At 29.9% G+C, this 23,947-nt stretch overlaps 2 protein-coding genes across 11 annotated transcripts in view; one reads left to right on the top strand and one right to left on the bottom strand.

The window, feature by feature from the left end:
- The window catches only part of LOC100678131 (carcinine transporter), a 440,470-nt gene that overhangs the window by 331,162 nt on the left and 85,361 nt on the right, over positions 1-23,947 (top strand). The gene's annotated exons all lie outside the window — the stretch shown is intronic.
- Positions 12,474-23,861, bottom strand: LOC107981439. Its single transcript, XM_031931126.2, has 3 exons — positions 23,610-23,861; positions 23,293-23,424; positions 12,474-14,858 (listed from the first exon to the last, which is right to left on the bottom strand). The coding sequence occupies exons 1-3, from the start codon at positions 23,700-23,702 to the stop codon at positions 14,154-14,156; spliced, it is 930 nt and encodes a 309-aa protein (XP_031786986.2). The 5' UTR covers positions 23,703-23,861; the 3' UTR covers positions 12,474-14,153.

Below are 23,947 nucleotides of genomic sequence, written 5' to 3'. Positions count from 1 at the left end.
TTCGTTTAAAAAAGTATGAATTGTATATGAGTTTTTTTAAGAAATTTAGGCTAGGCGTAGTGGAGCATATAGTATATTCAGTATATATAGTGAGTGTAAGTGCAAAAAGTTCGTTTAGAAAAGTATGAATTGTAATATAAAGTTTTTTAAGCAATTTAGGCTAGGCGTAGTGTAGAATATAATATAAGTATGAAGTGTAATATAAGGTTTTTTAAGAAATTTAGGCTAGGCGTAGTGGAGCATATAGTATATTCAGTATATATAGTGAGTGTAACTGCAAAAAGTTCGTTTAGAAAAGTATGAATTGTAATATAAAGTTTTTTAAGCAATTTAGGCTAGGCGTAGTGTAGAATATAATATAAGTATGAAGTGTAATATAAGGTTTTTTAAGAAATTTACGCTAGGTGTAGTGTAGAATATAGTATATTCAATATAATAGTGAATATTAGCGCAAAAAGTTCGTTTAGAAAAGTATGAAGTGTAATATGAGGTTTTTTATGAAATTTATGCTAGGTAGAGTGTAGAATATAATATATTCAATATATATATAGTGAGTTTGACCGCGAAAGTTGGTTGAAAAATGTATGAAATATAATATAAGGTTTTTTAAGAAATTTAGGCTAGGAGTAGTGGAGCGTATAGTATATTCAGTATATATAGTGAGTGTAAGTGCAAAAAGTTCGTTTAGAAAAGTATGTATTGTAATATAAAGTTTTTTAAGCAATTTAGGCTAGGCGTAGTGTAGAATATAATATAAGTATGAAGTGTAATATAAGGTTTTTTAAGAAATTTAGGCTAGGCGTAGTGGAGCATATAGTATATTCAGTATATATAGTGAGTGTAACTGCAAAAAGTTCGTTTAGAAAAGTATGAATTGTAATATAAAGTTTTTTAAGCAATTTAGGCTAGGCGTAGTGTAGAATATAATATATTCAATATATATATATATAGTGAGTTTGACCGCGAAAGTTGGTTGAAAAATGTATGAAATATAATATAAGGTTTTTTAAGAAATTTAGGCTAGGAGTAGTGGAGCGTATAGTATATTCAGTATATATAGTGAGTGTAAGTGCAAAAAGTTCGTTTAGAAAAGTATGTATTGTAATATAAAGTTTTTTAAGCAATTTAGGCTAGGCGTAGTGTAGAATATAATATAAGTATGAAGTGTAATATAAGGTTTTTTAAGAAATTTAGGCTAGGCGTAGTGTAGAATATAGTATATAAAATATAATAATGAGTTTGAGCGCCAAAAGTTGGTTAAAAAAAGTATGAAATATAATATAAGGTTTTTTAAGAAATTTAGGCTAGGCGTAGTGTAGAATATAATATAAGTATGAAGTGTAATATAAGGTTTTTTAAGAAATTTAGGCTAGGCGTAGTGGAGCATATAGTATATTCAGTATATATAGTGAGTGTAACTGCAAAAAGTTCGTTTAGAAAAGTATGAATTGTAATATAAAGTTTTTTAAGCAATTTAGGCTAGGCGTAGTGTAGAATATAATATAAGTATGAAGTGTAATATAAGGTTTTTTAAAAAATTTAGGCTAGGTGTAGTGTAGAATATAGTATATTTAATATATATATAGTGAGTTTGAGCGCAAAAAGTTCGTTCAAAAAAGTATATATTGTAATATAAAGTTTTTTAAGCAATTTAGGCTAGGCGTAGTGTAGAATATAATATAAGTATGAAGTGTAATATAAGGTTTTTTAAGAAATTTAGGCTAGGTGTAGTATATTCAATATAATAGTGAATTTGAGCGCAAAAAGTTCGGTTAGAAAAGTATGAATTGTAATATAAAGTTTTTTAAGCAATTTAGGCTAGGTATAGTGTAGAATATAGTATATTCAATATAATAGTGAATATTAGCGCAAAAAGTTCGTTTAGAAAAGTATGAAGTGTAATATGAGGTTTTTTATGAAATTTATGCTAGGTAGAGTGTAGAATATAATATATTCAATATATATATAGTGAGTTTGACCGCGAAAGTTGGTTGAAAAATGTATGAAATATAATATAAGGTTTTTTAAGAAATTTAGGCTAGGAGTAGTGGAGCGTATAGTATATTCAGTATATATAGTGAGTGTAAGTGCAAAAAGTTCGTTTAGAAAAGTATGTATTGTAATATAAAGTTTTTTAAGCAATTTAGGCTAGGCGTAGTGTAGAATATAATATAAGTATGAAGTGTAATATAAGGTTTTTTAAGAAATTTAGGCTAGGCGTAGTGTAGAATATAATATAAGTATGAAGTGTAATATGAGGTTTTTTAAGAAATTTAGGCTAGGCGTAGTCTAGAATATAGTATATTCAATATAATAGTGAATTTGAGCGCAAAAAGTTCGTTTAAAAAAGTATGAATTGTATATGAGTTTTTTTAAGAAATTTAGGCTAGGCGTAGTGGAGCATATAGTATATTCAGTATATATAGTGAGTGTAAGTGCAAAAAGTTCGTTTAGAAAAGTATGAATTGTAATATAAAGTTTTTTAAGCAATTTAGGCTAGGCGTAGTGTAGAATATAATATAAGTATGAAGTGTAATATAAGGTTTTTTAAGAAATTTAGGCTAGGCGTAGTGGAGCATATAGTATATTCAGTATATATAGTGAGTGTAACTGCAAAAAGTTCGTTTAGAAAAGTATGAATTGTAATATAAAGTTTTTTAAGCAATTTAGGCTAGGCGTAGTGTAGAATATAATATAAGTATGAAGTGTAATATAAGGTTTTTTAAGAAATTTACGCTAGGTGTAGTGTAGAATATAGTATATTCAATATAATAGTGAATATTAGCGCAAAAAGTTCGTTTAGAAAAGTATGAAGTGTAATATGAGGTTTTTTATGAAATTTATGCTAGGTAGAGTGTAGAATATAATATATTCAATATATATATAGTGAGTTTGACCGCGAAAGTTGGTTGAAAAATGTATGAAATATAATATAAGGTTTTTTAAGAAATTTAGGCTAGGAGTAGTGGAGCGTATAGTATATTCAGTATATATAGTGAGTGTAAGTGCAAAAAGTTCGTTCAAAAAAGTATGAATTGTAATATGAGGTTTTTTAAGAAATTTAGGCTAGGCGTGGTGTAGAATATAGTATATTCAGTATATATAGTGAGTGTAAGTGTAAAAAGTTCGTTTAGAAAAGTATGAAGTGTAATATGAGGTTTTTTAAGAAATTTCGGCTAGGCGTAGTCTAGAATATAGTATATTCAATATAATAGTGAATTTGAGCGCAAACAGTTCGTTTAAAAAAGTATGAATTGTATATGAGTTTTTTTAAGAAATTTAGGCTAGGCGTAGTGGAGCATATAGTATATTCAGTATATATATTGAGTGTAACTGCAAAAAGTTCGTTTAGAAAAGTGTGAAGTGTAATATAAGGTTTTTTAAGAAATTTAGGCTAGGAGTAGTGGAGCCTATAGTATATTCAGTATATATAGTGAGTCTAACAAGGAAAGGTACCCAACCGGATCTCACCGATTTTGATGATTTTCATATATGTTGTAGAACATAAAAAAATAAGAGACACGTATTTTTTTTATCGGCAAATTTTCACTTTTAAGGGGTAAAAACCTCCCCTAAAGTTAACCCCCAAAAAGCGTTTTTTTTAAATATCTCGGCTTAAAATTAATATTTTTCAATGAAACAAATTGGAGGTTATTTCTTACAAAAAGAGCAAGTATTTCATGGTGATTTGAAGAGTAAGGGTAGCATCCCCTATTTTTTAGGGGTTGAAAACATATATTTTTTGGCATAATTTTATAATAAAAATGTTTACACCGACTAAAAAAAATTGGAAAAAATGTTTAAACATCCTTAATAACAAAATTTAGTTGACGTCTTTCGGTGTTTTCATAAATATTATCCCTAAGGGGGTAAACCACCCCTAACACAAAATAACTGTAAATATGTAACTCAATACATAATATTTCGTAGAAAGTTTGTATATAGAGGTTTTCGAGATCGCTGATTACAAATCTGTTATCAGATTTTGAAAATTCAAAATGGCGGAACCAATATGGCGGACGGAAATATCGAAATAAAATTTTATATAATAAAAAAGTTTTAAACGACTAAAAAAATTGGAAAAAATTTGTAAACATCTATAATAAACAAATTAAGTTTTTCGATTTTTTCATAGATACTACCCTTTAGGGGGTAAACCACCCCTAACACAAAATAACTATAAGTATACTTCAATCCATAATATTTTGTAGAAGGTTTGTATATAAGGGTTTTCGAGATCGCTCTTTGCAAATCTGATATCAGAATTTGAAAATTCAAAATGGCGGAACCAATGTGGTGGACGAAAATGTCGAAAAAAAATTTTAACTTTCATAAAAACTTGTTATAAATGTGTGATCTTTGTAGCCTGTACATGTGAACTAAAGAGCCTTAAACCCTAAACCCCTAAAGAACAAATAGGCTAAAGGGTTGTGCTTTTTAACCAAACCACCTCAAATTCCTAAATTTGTAAACAAGAAAATTCTGTGTGTGAAGCAGTTTTATAATTTCCGTAGAAATTGTTATCAGAATGTTATTGAAATTCCTTTATTGTAAATTTAACTTATATTGTATTTTTGTTTATAATATTAGAGTATAATAATAATCTACAATCTTTTATCTTTTGCCATAGTGCATTTTTTGTATTGAGCATAAAATATATTATTTTACGATGTTTTTACAATAATGGTAGTCCTCATAAAAGTGTTTAAAGCACAATGCTTTTTTGCACCAACCACATCGTACAATTGCAATGTTTGTGCACCCTTCTATTTCACAATGTGTTGCACAAGACTTTCCAAAACTGAAATCTATAGGATTATCAAATTTATCTGGTTTTTCATTGACGTAACCGCTTTTATACCAGGAATATTTAAACAAATCTATATATCTCGGTGAAGACAGTTGGTTGTGAACCAATGATTGAAGTTTAATTATATTATTTCTCACATAAATGTAATTTATGTAAATTCATATCATGATCCATTAACATTACATTATCAGAAAATGTTCGGACAAAGTTTTTCCAAATACGGAATCCATAGACATCAAGTGGTTGTATTTTTCCTGTAGTTCCAGTTGAAATTTTTTTTATGTTAATAATTTTATTTTGTGGCATTGTTTCATCTATAACTTTGTCACAATGACCACTCCAAGAATCAAGTAATAGTATTGAGTGATGGCCTACATAGGGATAAAATATTTATTCCAACCAGATTTTGAAGTGATCTGCAATTAAACGACTTACTAATTAACTGATCAACGATATTACAATGTAAAAATTGTTATTAGTTCCCTTACTTGTTGTTAATTTTCCAGATTTGGATGCTTCCACGTACACGTTTTCTGGTCTAAATATGTTTTGTTCTACAATAGGGCCAAACTTGCCACTTGGTTCCTTTAAAACAAGAAATAGCGGTGACAACAGTTGTCCAGTAGCTGATATTAGTGGCTGTATAGTATAACTATGCGTTGTTGCTGAAATTGACTGTACCAGACATTGCACTTGCTTTTCTCCTTCTACTGCTAATGTTCTTCCAGAATGGATTTCTAGCTGAAATCCGCTCTGATCTGTATTATACAAATTTTCGAGTCCAATCCTTGGTATACACGATTTAACGTCATCGATAAATGCTTCAGCTTTAGCCGTAAGTTCTGCACTACTTTCTATTGTTTTTCTTGTTATGAACTTATTTATTTTCCTAGAAACTATTCGGTGTGCTTGCTTAAATTTGAGTAACCAATGTTTAGAAGCTTTGAATCTAATATCATCAAAACCAATTTCTTTTTTAGCTTGTAAGGCCCATCGAATTATATCTTCATCATGGATAATTGAACCACTGTCGAGAGCTGCTTGAAAATTATCCAGGGTATACTGACAAATTTGTGCTACTTTTTCTCTATACGTGCCACCTTTATTAATTGAATGAGCCCAACGACGTAGCTGACTAATAGATGATACTTTTTTGAATCTGTTTTGCACTGTTTTGAGACTTAAATTTTGCTTCGTTTTGCTACTTCTCCAAAATTCTACAGCTCTTTTTTTGTATTCAAAATCTAGTTCTTCATTATCTGCTGTACATTGATTTGTTGGTGCTATATCCGGATCAGGAAAATGATGTTGCACTTCATCTTCAATTATTTCCGCATTATGGTCTTTATACTCTTCTTGAAAATCCAAAGAGTCATCAGTAATCATTTCTACATCGTTGAAATCATGTGTTGCATCTATTAAAATTTCTTTTATTTTTTCGGCCAACTCTGTTTCGTGATAATTCGTGACACTATCTGGTATGTTTAACGCTTGAAAGTATGCTAATAATAAGTTTAGAACGTTTAACGGATTAATTTTCATTTTTCAATCTAAAATGAAAACAAGCGGTAAAATTTATACAAGCTGTGTTTTTGCATGTAAGGCACGACTGCTACATTTCTACCAGAATAAAACGAGTGAATGTAAATTGAATCAAATCATTAATTTATGCATTGGAGAAGAATTCTCGTTCCACTTTGTGATGTTCGGAAAACTCTATTTTTGGTTTTATTCAACTTTTATTCACTTTGAAATTGAATAATGTAAATCTATATAAAATCACTAAAGAAAATTTTCTACAACTGTATGATACCACTGACAAACAAAAAGACGTACTATTCGTACTTTCCGGCATCGAACTAGAATACCCACAAAACTCACTCACTGCCTAAAAAATAACACAGGCAGCTGAGGTAAACACTCGATGAAAACAATCTAAAAAAAGAACATACTGATTCGCACATATTGTCAACAACTTTTATGAGTGAAAGACATTTATCTGTGGAATTATCATTGAATGTATAATAACATTCATTAAACTAATGAATGCATATAAAATTCCCTTTCAATAACAACGTGTTCTTTAATTGCAAATGAAGTTCGAGTATTAATATTCTTTTATGTATTTTTACCAATAACAAAAATTATCATAGTAATATAATAATAATAATAATAAGAAGAAGAATAAGCATAATTGCAATAGCAATAATAACAGTAATACTGATAATAGCAATGATAATGAAAAATAATAATAATAATTAGAATAATATTTATTATTAAATTTAGATTTTTTGATAAATTCATTAAATCGTAGCAAATAGTATTATTATGGAATTCCAGACTGTAAATATTTTACTATAGATACAATAATCATTACTTCGAGAATTCATCTAAAAAACTTTCGGCTTACGAAATAATTGTAACAATGAAAAACTCCCAAGTTTGACAACATTAAATTTTATTACAAAACGCAAAATAGTTTGATAAACTAATTTTATTAACCTATGTTTTTTCATTTGCAAAAAAGTGTGGACTTTTTGAATTTATAAAATTATATAATTATGCAATTTATGAAATACTTTATAATTTATGAAATTACTTTTGAAATTATGCTAATTTATAAAAGCAGAAAAATAAATAATCTTTGATTGAAACATAAAACGAGACGTTATTTGTTACATACAAAATGATAGAATAAAATATCGGTAATATGTCTATACTCGTGTCTACGGTAAAGCATAGGCCTTCGGCTTGTTTGGAGGTTAGGGGTTTGGAGTCGTTTGGTTAAAAAGCACAACCATTTAGCCTATTTGTTCTTTAGGGGTTTAGGGTTTAAGGCTGTTTAGTTCACATGTACAGGCTACAAAGATCACACATTTGTAAACAAGTTTTTTTGAAAGTTAAAATTTTTTTTCGACATTTTCGTCCACCACATTGGTTTCGCCATTTTGTATTTTTAAAATCTGATATCAGATTTGTAAAGAGCGATCTCGAAAACCCCTATATACAAACCTTCTACAAAATATTATGGATTGATGTATACTTATAGTTATTTTGTGTTAGGGGTGGTTTACCCCCCTAAGGGGAAGTATCTATGAAAAAACCTAAAAACTTAATTTGTTTATTATAGATGTTTACAAATTTTTTCCAAATTTTTTAGTCGTTTAAAACTTTTTTATTATATAAAATTTTTTTTCGATATTTCCGTCCGCCATATTGGATCCGCCATTTTGAATTTTCAAAATCTGATAACAGTTTTGTAATCAGCGACCTCGAAAACCTCTATATACAAACTTTCTACGAAATATTATGTATTGAATTACATATTTACAGTTATTTTGTGTTAGGGGTGGTTTACCCCCTTAGGGGTAATATTTATGAAAACACCGAAAGACGTCAACTAAATTTTGTTATTAAGGATGTTTAAACATTTTTTCCAATTTTTTTTAGTCGGTTTAAACATTTTTATTATAAAATTATGCCAATAAATATATGTTTTCAACCCCTAAAAAATAGGGGATGCTACCCTTACTCTTCAAATCACCATGAAATACTTGCTCTTTTTGTAAGAAATAACCTCCAATTTGTTTCATTGAAAAATATTAATTTTAAGCCGAGATTTTTAAAAAAAACGCTTTTTGGGGGTTAACTTTAGGGGAGGTTTTTACCCCTTAAAAGTGAAAATTAGCCGATAAAAAAAAATACGTGTCTCTTATTTTTTTATGTTCTACAACATATATGAAAATCATCAAAATCGGTGAGTTCGGGTTGGGTACCTTCCCTTGTAAGTGCAAAAAGTTCGATAAAAAAAGTATGAATTGTAATATGAGGTTTTTTAAAAAATTTAGGCTAGGTGTAGTGTAGAATATAGTATATTCAATATATATAGTGAGTTTGAGCGCAAAAAGTTCGTTCAAAAAAGTATGAATTGTAATATAAAGTTTTTTAAGCAATTTAGGCTAGGTATAGTGTAGAATATAGTATATTCAATATAATAGTGAATATGAGCGCAAAAAGTTCGTTTGGAAAAGTATGAAGTGTAATATGAGGTTTTTTAAGAAATTTAGGCTAGGCGTAGTCTAGAATATAGTATATTCAATATAATAGTGAATTTGAGCGCAAAAAGTTCGTTTAAAAAAGTATGAAGTGAAATATAAAGTTTTTTAAGCAATTTAGGCTAGGCGTGGTGTAGAATATAGTATATTCAATATACAGGGTGACCCAATTTAAACGGGCACCGCTCATAACTCGTCAGGGACAGCCACAATCGAAAAAATGGTAGAGACCAAAGTTGTAGGATATCGAAGGGGCAACCCGATGGTGACCTTGGATTTGACCTTGAATGCGTTTTTCAAGGTCATTTGCAGGTCAACTTTGGATTTTTAAATAGGAACCCCATTCTTTTATTGCGGGAATGGAAAGAGCGGTAAATTTTACGTTCAGAATGGTATGTTCGGTTGCGGCACTGAAGGTCATCTCAATGTCCTGCAGCCAGAATGAAACCCCGCCTACGTAATTCCTCTAGCAACGCCAAATTAAAAAAAAGTGGTAGAGACCAAAGTTGTTGTATAGGGGGGGGGGGGAGAATTGTGACCTCGAATTTGAGCCAGTCCTACAAGGTCATTTCAAGGTCAAATTATTTTTTTTCAAACTTTACTTTTACTTTGTATCCGAGATGAAATCCCTTCTTAGATGTTCTCTGTCCAGCGGCCAAGACGCAAATGAGCCCTCGCTAGCGTCCATAAGTCTCGCTATTCTCGCATATCTAGACAGTTATAATAATCGTGACGTTCCATATAGCATCCAATCATTCGGCAATATTGTCTGAAGGTAGAAGGACAAATTCAAAAATATTGCAGGCAGCTTATTGAGTGTTCTGGATACTGTCCAGCAATATTGCTGTAGAGGGTAATGTCCATTTTTCGATTGCGTTTCCAAAAAACAATAACAATATTTCAGGAATATTGCTCAAAGATTATTTGCAATATTGTGTCAATATTGTAAAAGAAAGGTAAAAAAAATTACACCGGCACACAAAATAAAAAAAGTTGTCTGCGCGAGAAATCAGACCTATCTATCTTTATGTTTTTCGGGTCGCTGAATTCGAATATAAGGTCAGTTAGGCCCCATCTCGTCAGGTTCAAGGTCAGTTCAAGGTCAAACTGAGAAGAAATGATTAAAAGAAATAAAAATGCCATACATTTATGTTTTTTCGGTCGCTGAATCCGAACCCGGGGTCAGTTTTACCCGATCACGTCAGGGTCAAGGTCGGTTCAAGGTCAAACTGAGAAGAAACAGTTTAAACCGATTATAATGTCATATCAAAACTTTCCAAAAATGGAAAAAGATACCGAAAAATTGTAAAAAATCTTATTTAATCACATAATATCTTCCTTGTGTACAGAGAAAAGTTGCTTTCGTTTATATTTTTTTCTAATTTGCTTTTTTTCCACTAGCTTAGTAACTCTCGATGTCTTTCTTTACGCCTTTTTTCTCTTTTAACGAACTCTTTTTACTTCAAATGACCTATGCAATGGGTTTCTTTTTCTCTTTTTGTTATTTGTTTTAATGTCTCTCTTCAGTGTCCAGCAAAAATCTGCCATCATGTTGACATTCCATCTTCCTTGGTATCGATTCTCCATTACACTTGTATCTTGATGAAATCGTTCTCCCTGTTCTTCACTGACATCTCCTAGATTAAGAGGGAAGTAATATAGATGGGAATATAAGAAATGCAATTGAATGACTCCTCTAGGTGGTCGCCACCTACCTACCCGAACTCCTGATGTGCGAAAAATAAAAATGGCTCCCGAAATAAGCCTTTTAAAATAAGTCCCGCGCTCAGTCTTGCCACCGCGACTCCGTCGAACCTTCCCCTACGACGCTTAAATCACGAATGATTTTCAAGCAGGCGCCCCGGCCCCGCGCCGTACCTGCCGCCCGAACTTTCGATTTGCAAAAATAAAAATAGCCTCCGAAAATTGTCGAAAGAGTCTCACACTCGGCCTTCCGCCAAAAATATTATTTTTTTAATTTGGCGTTGCTAGAGGAATTACGTAGGCGGGGTTTCATTCTGGCTGCAGGACATTGAGATGACCTTCAGTGCCGCAACCGAACATACCATTCTGAACGTAAAATTTACCGCTCTTTCCATTCCCGCAATAAAAGAATGGGGTTCCTATTTAAAAATCGAAAGTTGACCTTCAAATGACCTTGAAAAACGCGTTCAAGGTCAAATCCAAGGTCACCATCGGGCTGTCCCCTCGATATCCTACAACTTTAATCTCTACCAATTTTTTTAATTTGGCGTTGCTAGAGGAATTACGTAGGCGGGGTTTCATTCTGGCTGCATGACCTTGCGATGACCTTCAGTGCCGCAACCGAACATACCATTCTGAACGTAAAATTTACCGCTCTTTCCATTCCCGCAATAAAAGAATGGGGTTCCTATTTAAAAATTCAAAGTTGACCTTCAAATGACCTTGAAAAACGCGTTCAAGATCAAATCCAAGGTCACCATCGGGTTGCCCCTTCGATATCCTACAACTTTGGTCTCTACCATTTTTTCGATTGTGGCTGTCCCTGACGAGTTATGAGCGGTGCCCGTTTAAATTGGGTCACCCTGTATATTGTGAGTTTGAACGCGAAAAGTTCGTTTAGAAAAGTATGAAGTGTAATATGAGGTTTTCTAAGAAATTTAGGATAGGTGTAGTGTAGTATATAGTATATTAAATATAATAGTGAGTTTGAGCGCAAAAAGTTCGTTTAAAAAAGTATGAACTATAATATCAGGTTTTTTAAGAAATTTAGCCTAAGCGTAGTGTAGAATATAGTATATTCAATATAATAGTGAATTTAAGCGCAAAAAGTTCGTATAAAAAAGTATGAACTATAATATCAGGTTTTTTAAGAAATTTAGGCTAGGCGTAGTGTAGAATATAGTATATAAAATATAATAATGAGTTTGAGCGCAAAAAGTTCGTTTAAAAATGTATGAAGTGTAATATAAAGTTTTTTAAGAAATTTAGGCTAGGCGTAGTGTAGAATATAGTATATTCAATATATATTGTGAGTTTGAGCGCAAAAAGTTCGTTTCAAAAAGTATAGACTGTAATATAAAGTTTTTTAAGCAATTTAGGCTAGGCGTAGTGTAGAATATAGTATATTCAATATATATTGTGAGTTTGAATGCGAAAAGTTCGTTTAGAAAAGTATGAAGTGTAATATGAGGTTTTCTAAGAAATTTAGGATAGGTGTAGTGTAGAATATAGACTATTAAATATAATAGTGAGTTTGAGCGCAAAAAGTTCGTTTAAAAAAGGATGAACTATAATATCAGGGTTTTTAAGAAATTTAGCCTAAGCGTAGTGTAGAATATAGTATATTCAATATATATTGTGAGTTTGAACGCGAAAAGTTCGTATAAAAAAGTATGAACTATAATATCAGGTTTTTTAAGAAATTGACCCTACTGAAAAAAGTCACGTGATTATCACGTGATAGTCACGTGATAATCGCGTGATATGTTCAACCAATTTATCACGTGATTATCACGTGATAATCACATGATATTCTGAAAAATTATTAAAAAAAAATTGCATTTTAAATTATTAATCTGTTATAATGTTATTACTTGTTATAAATGGAATTAAAATAAACAAGTTTGCATTACAATACGATTTTATTAAATAATTAATGTGATGCACATTATTAAAAGATAAATATAGATTTATTTAAAATATATACATGAATTATAAAAATAAATAATCATTGTACAGTACAAATACATTTGTAATCACATATTGAACTTAGTGCGAAATTACATTTGGTACAGGAATTATATACATCCCATCTTTCGTATCAATAAAAATACAAGGTTTTACAATTAAACTAGTAGGTACGCAAATTTTTTCTGAAATATTCGTAACTTCTTTCACTACATTTGCATATTTGTTAGGTCGCGTTTTAATGACTTCGCATACTGTTGATTCTACTTTACTTTCTGTGTCAACTAAAACATATAGTATTTTTATGAAAGTTTCATCAGTCAGTTGAGCATAGTAATTACACGAACGCTTATTAATTTTTTCTGATGTAGCATATAAGCAACCATTTAGGACCATTTTTGAAAATATTAATGTAGTTTTTGCTACATTAAAAAGTAATGCTATATTTGGTGGCACAATATTTCCACATCCAAAATATGTGATACAGGATATTTTTAAAGTTTTTCGAGCTAACGGTGAAGTGATTTGTTGACAAAAATCTAATACAAGTTTAGAGCAATATGGATATAACCTGTTTTCTAAGATTTGTACTGTCCGTTGTATGTTTGTGTACCTTATGATTTGTAAAACAACACCTTTCGCAGAATGAATCGCTGTTAATAGTTTGTGATTTGCTGCTTCAAATGGGAAAGTAGAGTGTGCCCATAATGGTCCCCAATTATGAACGCTTTTGACAAGATGAAGCAATTGATGAACATTATATGTCATCGCCGTTAAAGAATACATGTCTTCAACCTCCGAAACAAACTTATATAACATTCCATTCGCTCTATTTAATTCAGAATATGTGATTCTCGTTCCCAAGCAAATCGATAGAGATTCAACTAATAGCGCCCAATGTTGCATTATTTTTCTGTTTGTTAGTACTGTATTTAAAACAGGTATACTATAGAAAAGAAGCCAATTCTCCCATTCTGTGGCTTTCCAGTTACTACACTGTGATAATGGCCTCGATAATCTTCCGATTGCATGAGGAGCTTTGATTGAAATTAATAAAGCATCCATATATTGTATGTCTGGAACTGTTACATGTTGAAGTATTCTTTCTGTGAATTGGGACGCTACTCCAGCTAAAAAGCAGTGCATGTAATCAGGAGTAAATCCATCTATAATATTAAAATTTTTTTAATTTATAAGCGGTGATGCGTTTACAACTCCAAAAACACGTTTTTGCGTACGCACTGCCTCTCTTGCATGTTCAACAACTGATTCTGTAGTTCTTTCTTTTGGAAATGGAATATTAAATGGATACCTCATGGATCCACCATAATAATGACCTGGGTGCAAACACCAATCACAGCCATACTTTCCATTAAATAGAGTGGTACCATTCATTGGTGCACGAGCGACTGTGTCAACGCATGCAAGCAATGTAAACAATTTAATTTTACGATGTTGATTTTTAATCGTATCCGATATTCCTATGGTTGATAAATGATTCATGCTTTCAACAAATGCATCGAGAAAAACTGACATTTCTGGTTAGCTTGTGCCAAACCATAAACCAGTAACAATAGTACTGTTTAACCTTTTATGAATTGGAATTTCATTTAGCATTATATAATAGGCCAAATAGATACATTCGAAGATTCAAAAACTGGTGCACCATCTGTATTGAAGACTGCTGTTGCGTACGCATGTCGATCAATTGTATTTAAGTTATTCAGAAAATTTTTATAACATTCCCCATCATAAATATCTTTTATGACATTTGGTTCGTGAATTCTTTCGGACACAATATAATCATAATAATTTTCGTGACTTTCTATGTAATCACGAACAGCATTCGATGGATTTACTATAGCAAAGTAACACGCATTCGAAGGATTAGATACATCTATTAAGCTATTACAATTCTCACAGTTGACAGATTTATTTGATTTTTCAAACGTACCTATGTACATTGAGCAAGTCAGACATACTGCGTGAAGAGTTAAAGTATTTTCATTCTTACATAATTGATCAAATTGATATTTTGATTCTGGTAAAATATTCTTACCACATAATCTATTTACAAACTTTAATAAATTTAATATTCCTGTAACTGATAATTTATTTGACACAGAATACTTCAAAGACATCAACAGTAATTCTGCTGGAGAACTATCAACAGTTAAATTAAGAGATTCAAAAAAGTTTGTATCGTTAAACAACTTGTTAAAACCGTTAGAATCTTCATTGTCGTTTCCTTCTAAAATCTTTAGCAGTTCTTCATCGCTCGAAGAACTCAATATATCAGACTCATCATTAGTATCAGTGACCTATAAAAAAAATTCTATTTATTCAATTATTTCTTCATATTAAAAGATGTTTTTACTTTAAAAATCAATTTTAGGTTAAAACTTGTTATGAAAAACAGTTAAATTTTTTTTTTTTTTTAAATACAAAGGCTATAGCCGGGTTACTATGGTGAAATGGCCCCCTTGGAAAATGTATATATGTTATATACCATTCGATGGGGGATAAAAAAAACTCCCATAGCCAAATTTTTAGCTCTCTGCCTAGTGTGCATGCGCAGTAACGTCGATAAACGTGTTTTTTTGATTTTATTTTTTTCTGAAGTCCCTATAGGATTAAAATTTTTTTAAAAATTCACATTGGTGTATTTTTATGTCATGAATAACTGCAATTTTTTTGGGATTACATAACCTCAAATATCGGATCTAAAAAAATTATTAAAGTTTTCAATCGATATTTTGACCCACTTGTTTTTGAGGTGCAACTTTTTAAGTAGACTTTTTTTGTGTACTTTTTCCCGTTCTTTACGATGGCACTAACGTTTTTTCCTTAAAAATGGTGGCACAACTCGATTTGAGCCAAAAACTGATTTTTTTGCCATTTTTTCACGTTTTTAGCTGGTTATGTTACAATTTAGTTACTAAAGTGACTCCTTTTGAGTAGTTTTGCATATCTTCCCATGAAAACATAATCAAATGAAATATTTTGTTCGCTCCAAGCCGTATTTTTTATATTATCTTACGTTTTCAATGATGGTCTTATCAGAATTGTGATATCACCTTATTATAAAACTGATGGCTAATGTTATGTTCTTTTTAAACGTTCTGTGATTGGTCGAAAGTATTGTCTCTGTCGCACTTTTTTGTTTATTGTTTATTTTTATTTATAATAAAATGTTATGCTTGGCCGCGCGGTTGACGCGGCGGCTGCAATGCAGACGATCTGCGTAGTGAATGGTCAATCATAAAATTAAGAATTATCAGGAGCATAAACAAATAAAGTATTTTGATTTCTTAATTAATTAAACGATGCGCAAACCAATGGCCAACATTGTTTTTTTCAAAACTAATTTTTTTTTTTCTTACAATTGTCTATATAAGGGAGAAAGTACAATACGTCCCGTCCCGTCCCGTACCGACCCCGGGACATACCGTCTGAAATAAGTCACTTTTATATTATTGGCTAATTCTGTTCGATAACCCAATCGACGGTACAGAATTAGCCAATCCCGTAAAAACAGCTTATTTCAGACGGTATGTCCCGAGGTCGGTACGGGACGACGGACTCAATTGTACTTTCTCCATAATATACTAATACAAGTGAATGGTGAAAACGCTGTTAGTATAAGTTTATAACTTTTAAAGTAAATTAAAATCTAGCAAATAAAAATTGTTTCGATTTTTCTTTTTACTATTTCGGCTTTTGACTGATAATTGATAGCAATACTAGAAAAAATAATAAAGTAGTTAAGTATTTATTTTCAAATACATTGGAGTTAGTTGGAACCGAAGGCTGACGCGGCTACTTTAAATCTTTCTGCTGTTTACTTCAAAACTAACAATCTTGTATATTTAAAGTGAGTACTATATATTTTACATATCTTTTAAAAAAATGAAGATTTAACAAAGTTTTTCAAAAGTTTAGACATCACAGATTATATGCTTTGATATTAGGGTTATATGTATTTCTAATACATATTACACAATAAATTAATATTTTGTTAAATAACTTCTTTAAAATCAAAACCTATTATTAATATCTAAAATGTTATTTTTATGCCGACACTTTGAGTTTTGAAAAAAATACTGTAACCAACCTACTGATAAATAAAAAATCTCCCATGTATTTATAATAAATACACTTGTATTTTACCGGTATATGCAGAGTAAGACTTATTAATGGGTAGAAAAATAAAATTTTTATTATAAATTCTGTAGTATTAAGAGTAATTGTATCAAAAATAATGACAGATAATATAGTAATATAATAATATGATATAATAATATAATAATATGATATAATGATATAATAATATAATAATATAATATAATAATATAATAATGTAATAATAATAACAGATAATTATTAGACCTTTTTATACGCTAAATAAGAAAAACATGTTGTGTACGTTATTAAATTCTTGCATAAAATCAAAAGTTTAAACCAACATTAAATTATAAACTGTTTTAGTACTCGCATAAAGATCCGATCTTATCCTAAAACAAAAATAGCAATCAGATTTTAAATCAATAAGCTAACAAAAAAGTAATTAATAAAAATGAATTTTCAATCCTATAGATATAGATATACGTACAATGCATGTAAGGGGAACGAGTCTTTATCTATTTAACTTAACCAATTTAGGCTAATCACATAAAGTAAAATGAGAAATTAGTTAAACATAAAGTTGTTGAAACTATTAACTAAATAAAATTAAGAAGGAAAAACATTTGAATAAAATATGACAATAAACTTTTGCTAGAAACGGATTTGACGATTGATGAGTTGCATGTTTTGATGTAATGCGGTATATTAATTATACAAGTATGATTAAATTGATAAAATATAGAAAGTCTTGAACAATAATTAATTTGTTTATGTATAAAATACTGTCAAATTAATAAAAAATGCACATAAATATCTGCATATGACTATATATGATGTGATTTTTACTATAGTTAATTATTATGAGATGAGAAAAAATATTTGGTTTTACATAAAAACAATACATGAGAAATAATAAAAATGAAAAATAGAACTAATAGGATGCGAACTTATTAATTGTCAATTAACTTTTAAGTTAAAAAAATGTAAAATGAATAAAGTAAACACAAGCTAACCTATGCTTTAAACACATACGTATATGAAACATCATTAAAAACAACATTATTTATTTATTTTAAAATACACTATTATTCATGTCTAGATACAAGAACATATTTTTACAAAAAAACAAATTGAATATAATAATTTCATAGGTTTGTTGATTTTATAAAATCACTAGGTGCAAGCACTTCAATACAGTTTTTATGACAAAAAAAAATTATTTGCTTAAAAAACTTATAAATGAAATACAACTTATTTCACTTTTACTAGGCAATATTATTTTTTTACTTTTCATGTAAAGCTACTGAGAAAACTGGATTATACAAGAACTTAGATTATAATATTTTTGTAATATTTATTATTCATTCTAGTTTTTAATTTAAAAAAAGGCAAACAATTTTTTTATATTTTTAAAAACTAACTAACAGCATTTTTAAATGTATTGTAAAATATTTATATTTTATTATTTCAGAAGTGATCTTCTTGTCTAATGGTTAAATAAATATGGCATCTAATAGTAATGAAGAGTCAGATAACATCAGGAAACGCGATGATCGAAGATGTGCCATGTGTAATATTTATATTAGAAAATCAATTGGTCGAGAAAAGGAAATCGAATCTGAAGTTGAAATCGAATATGCTAAACAATTATCAAATAAAGATATTTACATCCATGATGTAATTTGTGATTCATGTAGAAAGCGATTAGCCAAATACATATCAAGCTCTAAACCTAAAAAGGTTAATGTTCCAGCAACTGCTTCGTCTCAAGATTCAAATGTTTCTGAATCATTTTCTCAGCTAACTGTCACTTCATCATCTCAGGAAAGTACACAATCATCTGTATACACAATAAAGGAACAAAAAGTACGAGCAACCACGGAATTACTTATTCAAAGGACGATTGCGGCACATAAATATTGCTTTGTTTGTGGGTACCAAAAACAGACTAATAATATATTAGTTCCTTTAGAGGCCCGAATTCAAGTTTATAGTAAAATGAATGTTTTTATTCCACATGGCAATAGATGCTGTTGCACACATTTAATTAAAAAAAGATTTTATGAAGATGAACTAAATAAAATTAATATTTTTTCCACTACAAGTACGGTATATATTGATGAATTACTACAATTTTTGAGTCAATTATCAATGAAAGCAGACGAAACTTTATTAGATACAGTAGCTGAATTTTCCATGCCTGAAAAAAAATTGAAAGTTTATACGGGATTAACGTGGGAAAATATTAATTATCTTAAAGATCAACTCACTTCTCTGAAGAATTCCTGTATGGCTTGTGTCGCTGTGTAAGGACAGCGACACAAGCCATTGTCGTATTTTTATTCAAAATGCGCTCTGGGAATTCTAACTCGCTCATCTCTACAATATTTGACATTGAAAGCGAACAACAAGTATCTCGTTTTTGTCAATCAGTATTATTATCTTTCGAAAAAGATTTACTACCAAAACACTTAGGATTAGAAAATGTAGACAGAAATGAATTGATTGAAAATCAAACTTCTAATATGGCAAAGAAATTACATCCTGGTAAACAACTTATTTTGATTGCTGATGGTACTTATATAAGGCATGAAAAAAGCTCTAATAACGAGTACCAAAGAAAATCTTATTCAGGCCAAAAAAAGTTCCTCTGACTAAACCATTTACTATATGTACTACTAATGGTTATGTTGTTGACCAGTTAGGTCCATATCTTGCAAATAAAAATGATGCTACAATACTGATTGAAATATTGGAAGAGAAGCAGAATATTTTACAGAAACTTCTTCGCCAAGGGGACATTTTTATACTGGATAGAGGTTTCAGGGACATTAAACAAAAATTAGAAAATATGGGTTATATTGTTTTGATGCCTGCACTCAAAGGTTCAAAATCTCAACTTTCTACGCAAGAATCAAATGAAACAAGATTCACGACAAAACTGCGATGGGTTGTTGAAGCAGTGCACGGAGTTCAAAAGAAAAAATATAGGTTATTAGATCACAAACTTGATAATAAAATGGTGAAAAATACTGGATCTTATTGTAAAATTTCTTGCTACTTAAATAACTTGTTTGGCAAACGCCTAGATTCTGATGAAGACATGCAAGATGAAATATTTAGTGCTATGCAATCTAGAAAAAATGTTGAAAATACATTAGCAGTTTTAGTAGCAGACAAAAGATGGAGTCGTCGGAAACTACCATTTAAAATAATAACTTCGGATGATTTACCAGACTTTCCTGAATTAACAATAAAAGATTTGAAAATTCTGTTTACAGGAACATATCAGCTTAAACAGACAATATCTTACTTAGCGGAAATGCTTGACGCAGATAATAATTTGAAGATTGGATATTCAAAAGAGACTAACAATATTCTCAAACTTGAAGTTCAATCCAGGCATATTAACAGAAAACAATACAAATGTTTCGTTGAGTATAAACCAAATGGTATTGGTTATTCTAGCATCTTAAGACACTGTTGTGATTGTGCTAACGGTAACCGTACTATAGGATGTTGTGCGCATATTGCTGCCATAATCTATTATCTTTCACATGGAAGATATTTATCAAAAATCATACGACCAGCTGAAATTCTGTCTAAAATGTTTCTTAATGATCAAATTGAAGTGTGTATTGATGAAGATAGTGACAATGATGAGTGAATCATTTTTTCTATTGTGAACATTCGTTATTTTTAAAAAGCTACTTGTATACGTTCCATAATTTATTTTAAATAGCCTATGAAGATAATAAATTATACTTTGTACGAATTGAACATACTTAACTTCAATTCCTTTTTACCTGATAATTATTACTGTCAATAGATTTTGAATAATCAATTAAGTAGAGGCAGATAAGCCAAATATGGCCTTTTTAAGACCACAAGACGCCAAAAGTACCCTCAAACGATCGATTTCAAGGCTATGTTTAGCTAAAAACAGGCTTTTTTGCGTGAAAACCCTTGCATTATGACATTTTTAGGTTAGTTTTGGGTTACATGGTACCAAAAATGGCCTTTTTCGGCGTTAAATCACTCAAATGAGGGCATTTTTAGGTTAAAGAGAAAAGCAGACACTGACAGCGGCGATATTCTTTTTATATATAGAGAGAAACCCTTTATTACCTCAAATTCTGATAAGACCATCATTGAAAACGTAAGATAATATAAAAAATACGGCTTGGAGCGAACAAAATATTTCATTTGATTATGTTTTCATGGGAAGATATGCAAAACTACTCAAAAGGAGTCACTTTAGTAACTAAATTGTAACATAACCAGCTAAAAACGTGAAAAAATGGCAAAAAAATCAGTTTTTGGCTCAAATCGAGTTGTGCCACCATTTTTAAGGAAAAAACGTTAGTGCCATCGTAAAGAACGGGAAAAAGTACACAAAAAAAGTCTACTTAAAAAGGTGCACCTCAAAAACAAGGGGGTCAAAATATCGATTGAAAACTTTAATAATTTTTTTAGATCCGATATTTGAGGTTATGTAATCCCAAAAAAATTGCAGTTATTCATGACATAAAAATACACCAATGTGAATTTTTAAAAAAATTTTTATCCTATAGGTACTTCAGAAAAAAATAAAATCAAAAAAACACGTTTATCGACGTTACTGCGCATGCGCACTAGGCAGAGAGCTAAAAATTTGGCTATGGGAGTTTTTTTTTATCCCCCATCGAATGGTATATAACATATATACATTTTCCAAGGGGGCCATTTCACCATAGTAACCCGGCTATAGCCTTTATAAAACGTGATTGATATGAAATTGAATTGTTCTAATTTCTTATACAAATGTTTATTACCTCAAATATTGTTTTCCCGCAAAAGTTAAACAAAAAGTTCTTATTTCCCGAAAAGTAGGAAAATAGTATATTGTGTACCAACGGCGTAGAGTGGGCTTTTTTAGGTCGAGTGTGGAGTTTGCAGTACGAGTCAAGGCGAGGGCGTTTACGAGCCGCAAACTAGTACTTTTACGCCCGCTACTCGAAATTAGTGGGCGTAAAAATACTTTTAAGCCCGCTGCTGCATTTTTTCGCCCGCCGGTCGGAAAACGACTACTTTACCCTGCTAAAAATAGTCTATAGGGATCGATTGAGATCAATTAAATTATCAATAGATTCTATGCTAATTCTAAATACCATTTTTTGTATGAGGACTCGATTAAAATTAATTAGAATCAACGGAAGTCAATAAATTTTAATACGGAAAACAACAATTGAAGTAGATAGTTAATAGCAGACATTGATTTCTATTAACTTTACTAGTCCTTTTTTCTATATAATTTTATCGATTCCTATTAATTCTTATCAATTCTATCTAATTTAATCGAGTTCTTATGTAAAAAAAAGGGATTCAGATATAGCTTAGAATTCAATTAATAATTTAATCGATCTCTATTGACTATTTTTAACAGGGTAGTCCCTAATTTTAGGTAATTTTAGCGAAAATCGTGCATGTGTTAAAAAAAAGTTTTTTTTGTCCGCTAAAATAACTTTTTTCCTCGCCGGTCAAAAATGAGTCACTTAAGTTTCATTAATAGGTACAGAAAACGCGAAAATTGTGAGTGTGTTACAAAATATACTATTTTGCTTGCTTTTCCATTAATCGGGCAAAAATTCTTATTTTGAATTTTGAATAAGCCTCAGACGAACACGAGAGCTCAAAACATCGTCCGAGTTTAAAAAGGCACTTCCCTCTTGTTGCGCACCGTACTTTTTTTTATAAGATAAATAGGCCCTTTTTCAAGCAAATCATGAATTTTAAAAAATTGTAATAACTAAATATTTTTAAAATTTTGGAAATTTTTTAAAAAATTTTGAATATTATAATCGTTTCAAGAATTTTGAAAATTTAAAACTAAAAAATTAAAAAAATTTAAGAAATTTAAAAAATGTTTAGTACTAATAATTATAATAATTTTGAAATTTTTGAAATTGTTAAGGCGACAGATACACCATTAATAGTCAAAAAATGAAAAATTAAAATATTTTGTTCAAAAATTAATAAAATGACAAATATTATGCATGAATTATAGGCAACTTTTTAAAATTAAATTCTTTTATAAATTCCCACATTCATAACCTGAACATGTGTATTTCAAGCAGTTCTATTAGTATAAAAGTGCCCTTCGAAGCCCAAATCTTAAGTAAGTCTGCGGTAGCTGAAAAATGAAAATTCTGACATTTGGCTTTCGAAGAAATGTCATACTTGATAATATGGCACATATGAACATGGTTTTATGTTTCTTACATTATTCTTGAATATATTTAATAGTTTAATTCATTTTTTAAACAATTTTGGAAGAATATAAAAAAAAAAAATTTGAATTTTTCATTTTGTGACTATTTAAGGTGTATTTGTCCCCTTAAATATGCTGGCATTTTTTTCTCCCTTCGCTTAGAAATACTTGATTTCCTATTTATTTTAATCCATGAAAAAGGGCCTTTTTCATGCACGTATGCACGTATCATAAAAATTTGTTTGTTCCAATTGTTTTTAATTTTGTACGCTGCTGTATACTTTATGATTGTAGTGTATGACATAGCTATATTTATTGTAATTATAAGAAACAACTTTGCTGTAAAATGAAATGTATCTTAAATATTTAAATAAACTTACTACTTGTAATAGTCTTGAGGCTCCATAATCGACTGACATTTCCACGTTCATATCCTCCTCATTATCAGATAGTTGATCTGTATTCTCCAATAAGTCATTGTTCGTTGCATCAGGAATATCAGTATTTGGAAACTATAAAATTTATAAAATTTACATTAGGGCAGTTTAGTTAATATGTGTACAATTTTCTTAAATCACTCTCTTGCTTTTTTTTAATAGTTAGGTTATGGAGTAGCAAAAACAAACAAAGTAGAATAAATAAAATGCTAATCTAAATATTTGAAAATAAATAAAACAATATTACTTTTAATACATACCAATGTATTTTTTATTGTTGATCTCATTTTTCTTCTTGCATGGTTAGTAAAAGGTGCATTACTAAATAAGTATTTCTTTTTTTCTTGTGACATAACTTGAATTTCATAAAATATTAGTTTTAATTTTTGTAAGAAAGAAAATATTTCTATAAAAAATACAACTTTGTATTTTCTATAACATTTTAAATAAGTATACAAGTATACTATGTTTATAGTTATAGGTACACTATGTTCATACACATATATATGTGTGTGTATGTATATATATATATATATATATATATATATATATATATATATATATATATATATATATATATAATGTTAATCGTCGCCGT

Source organism: Nasonia vitripennis (genome assembly GCF_009193385.2).
Source record: "Nasonia vitripennis strain AsymCx chromosome 1 unlocalized genomic scaffold, Nvit_psr_1.1 chr1_random0003, whole genome shotgun sequence".
In the NCBI taxonomy this organism is placed as follows: Eukaryota; Metazoa; Arthropoda; class Insecta; order Hymenoptera; family Pteromalidae; genus Nasonia; species Nasonia vitripennis.
Note: the sequence above shows the minus strand (reverse complement) of the source record. Positions and strands in the feature narration are given on the sequence as shown.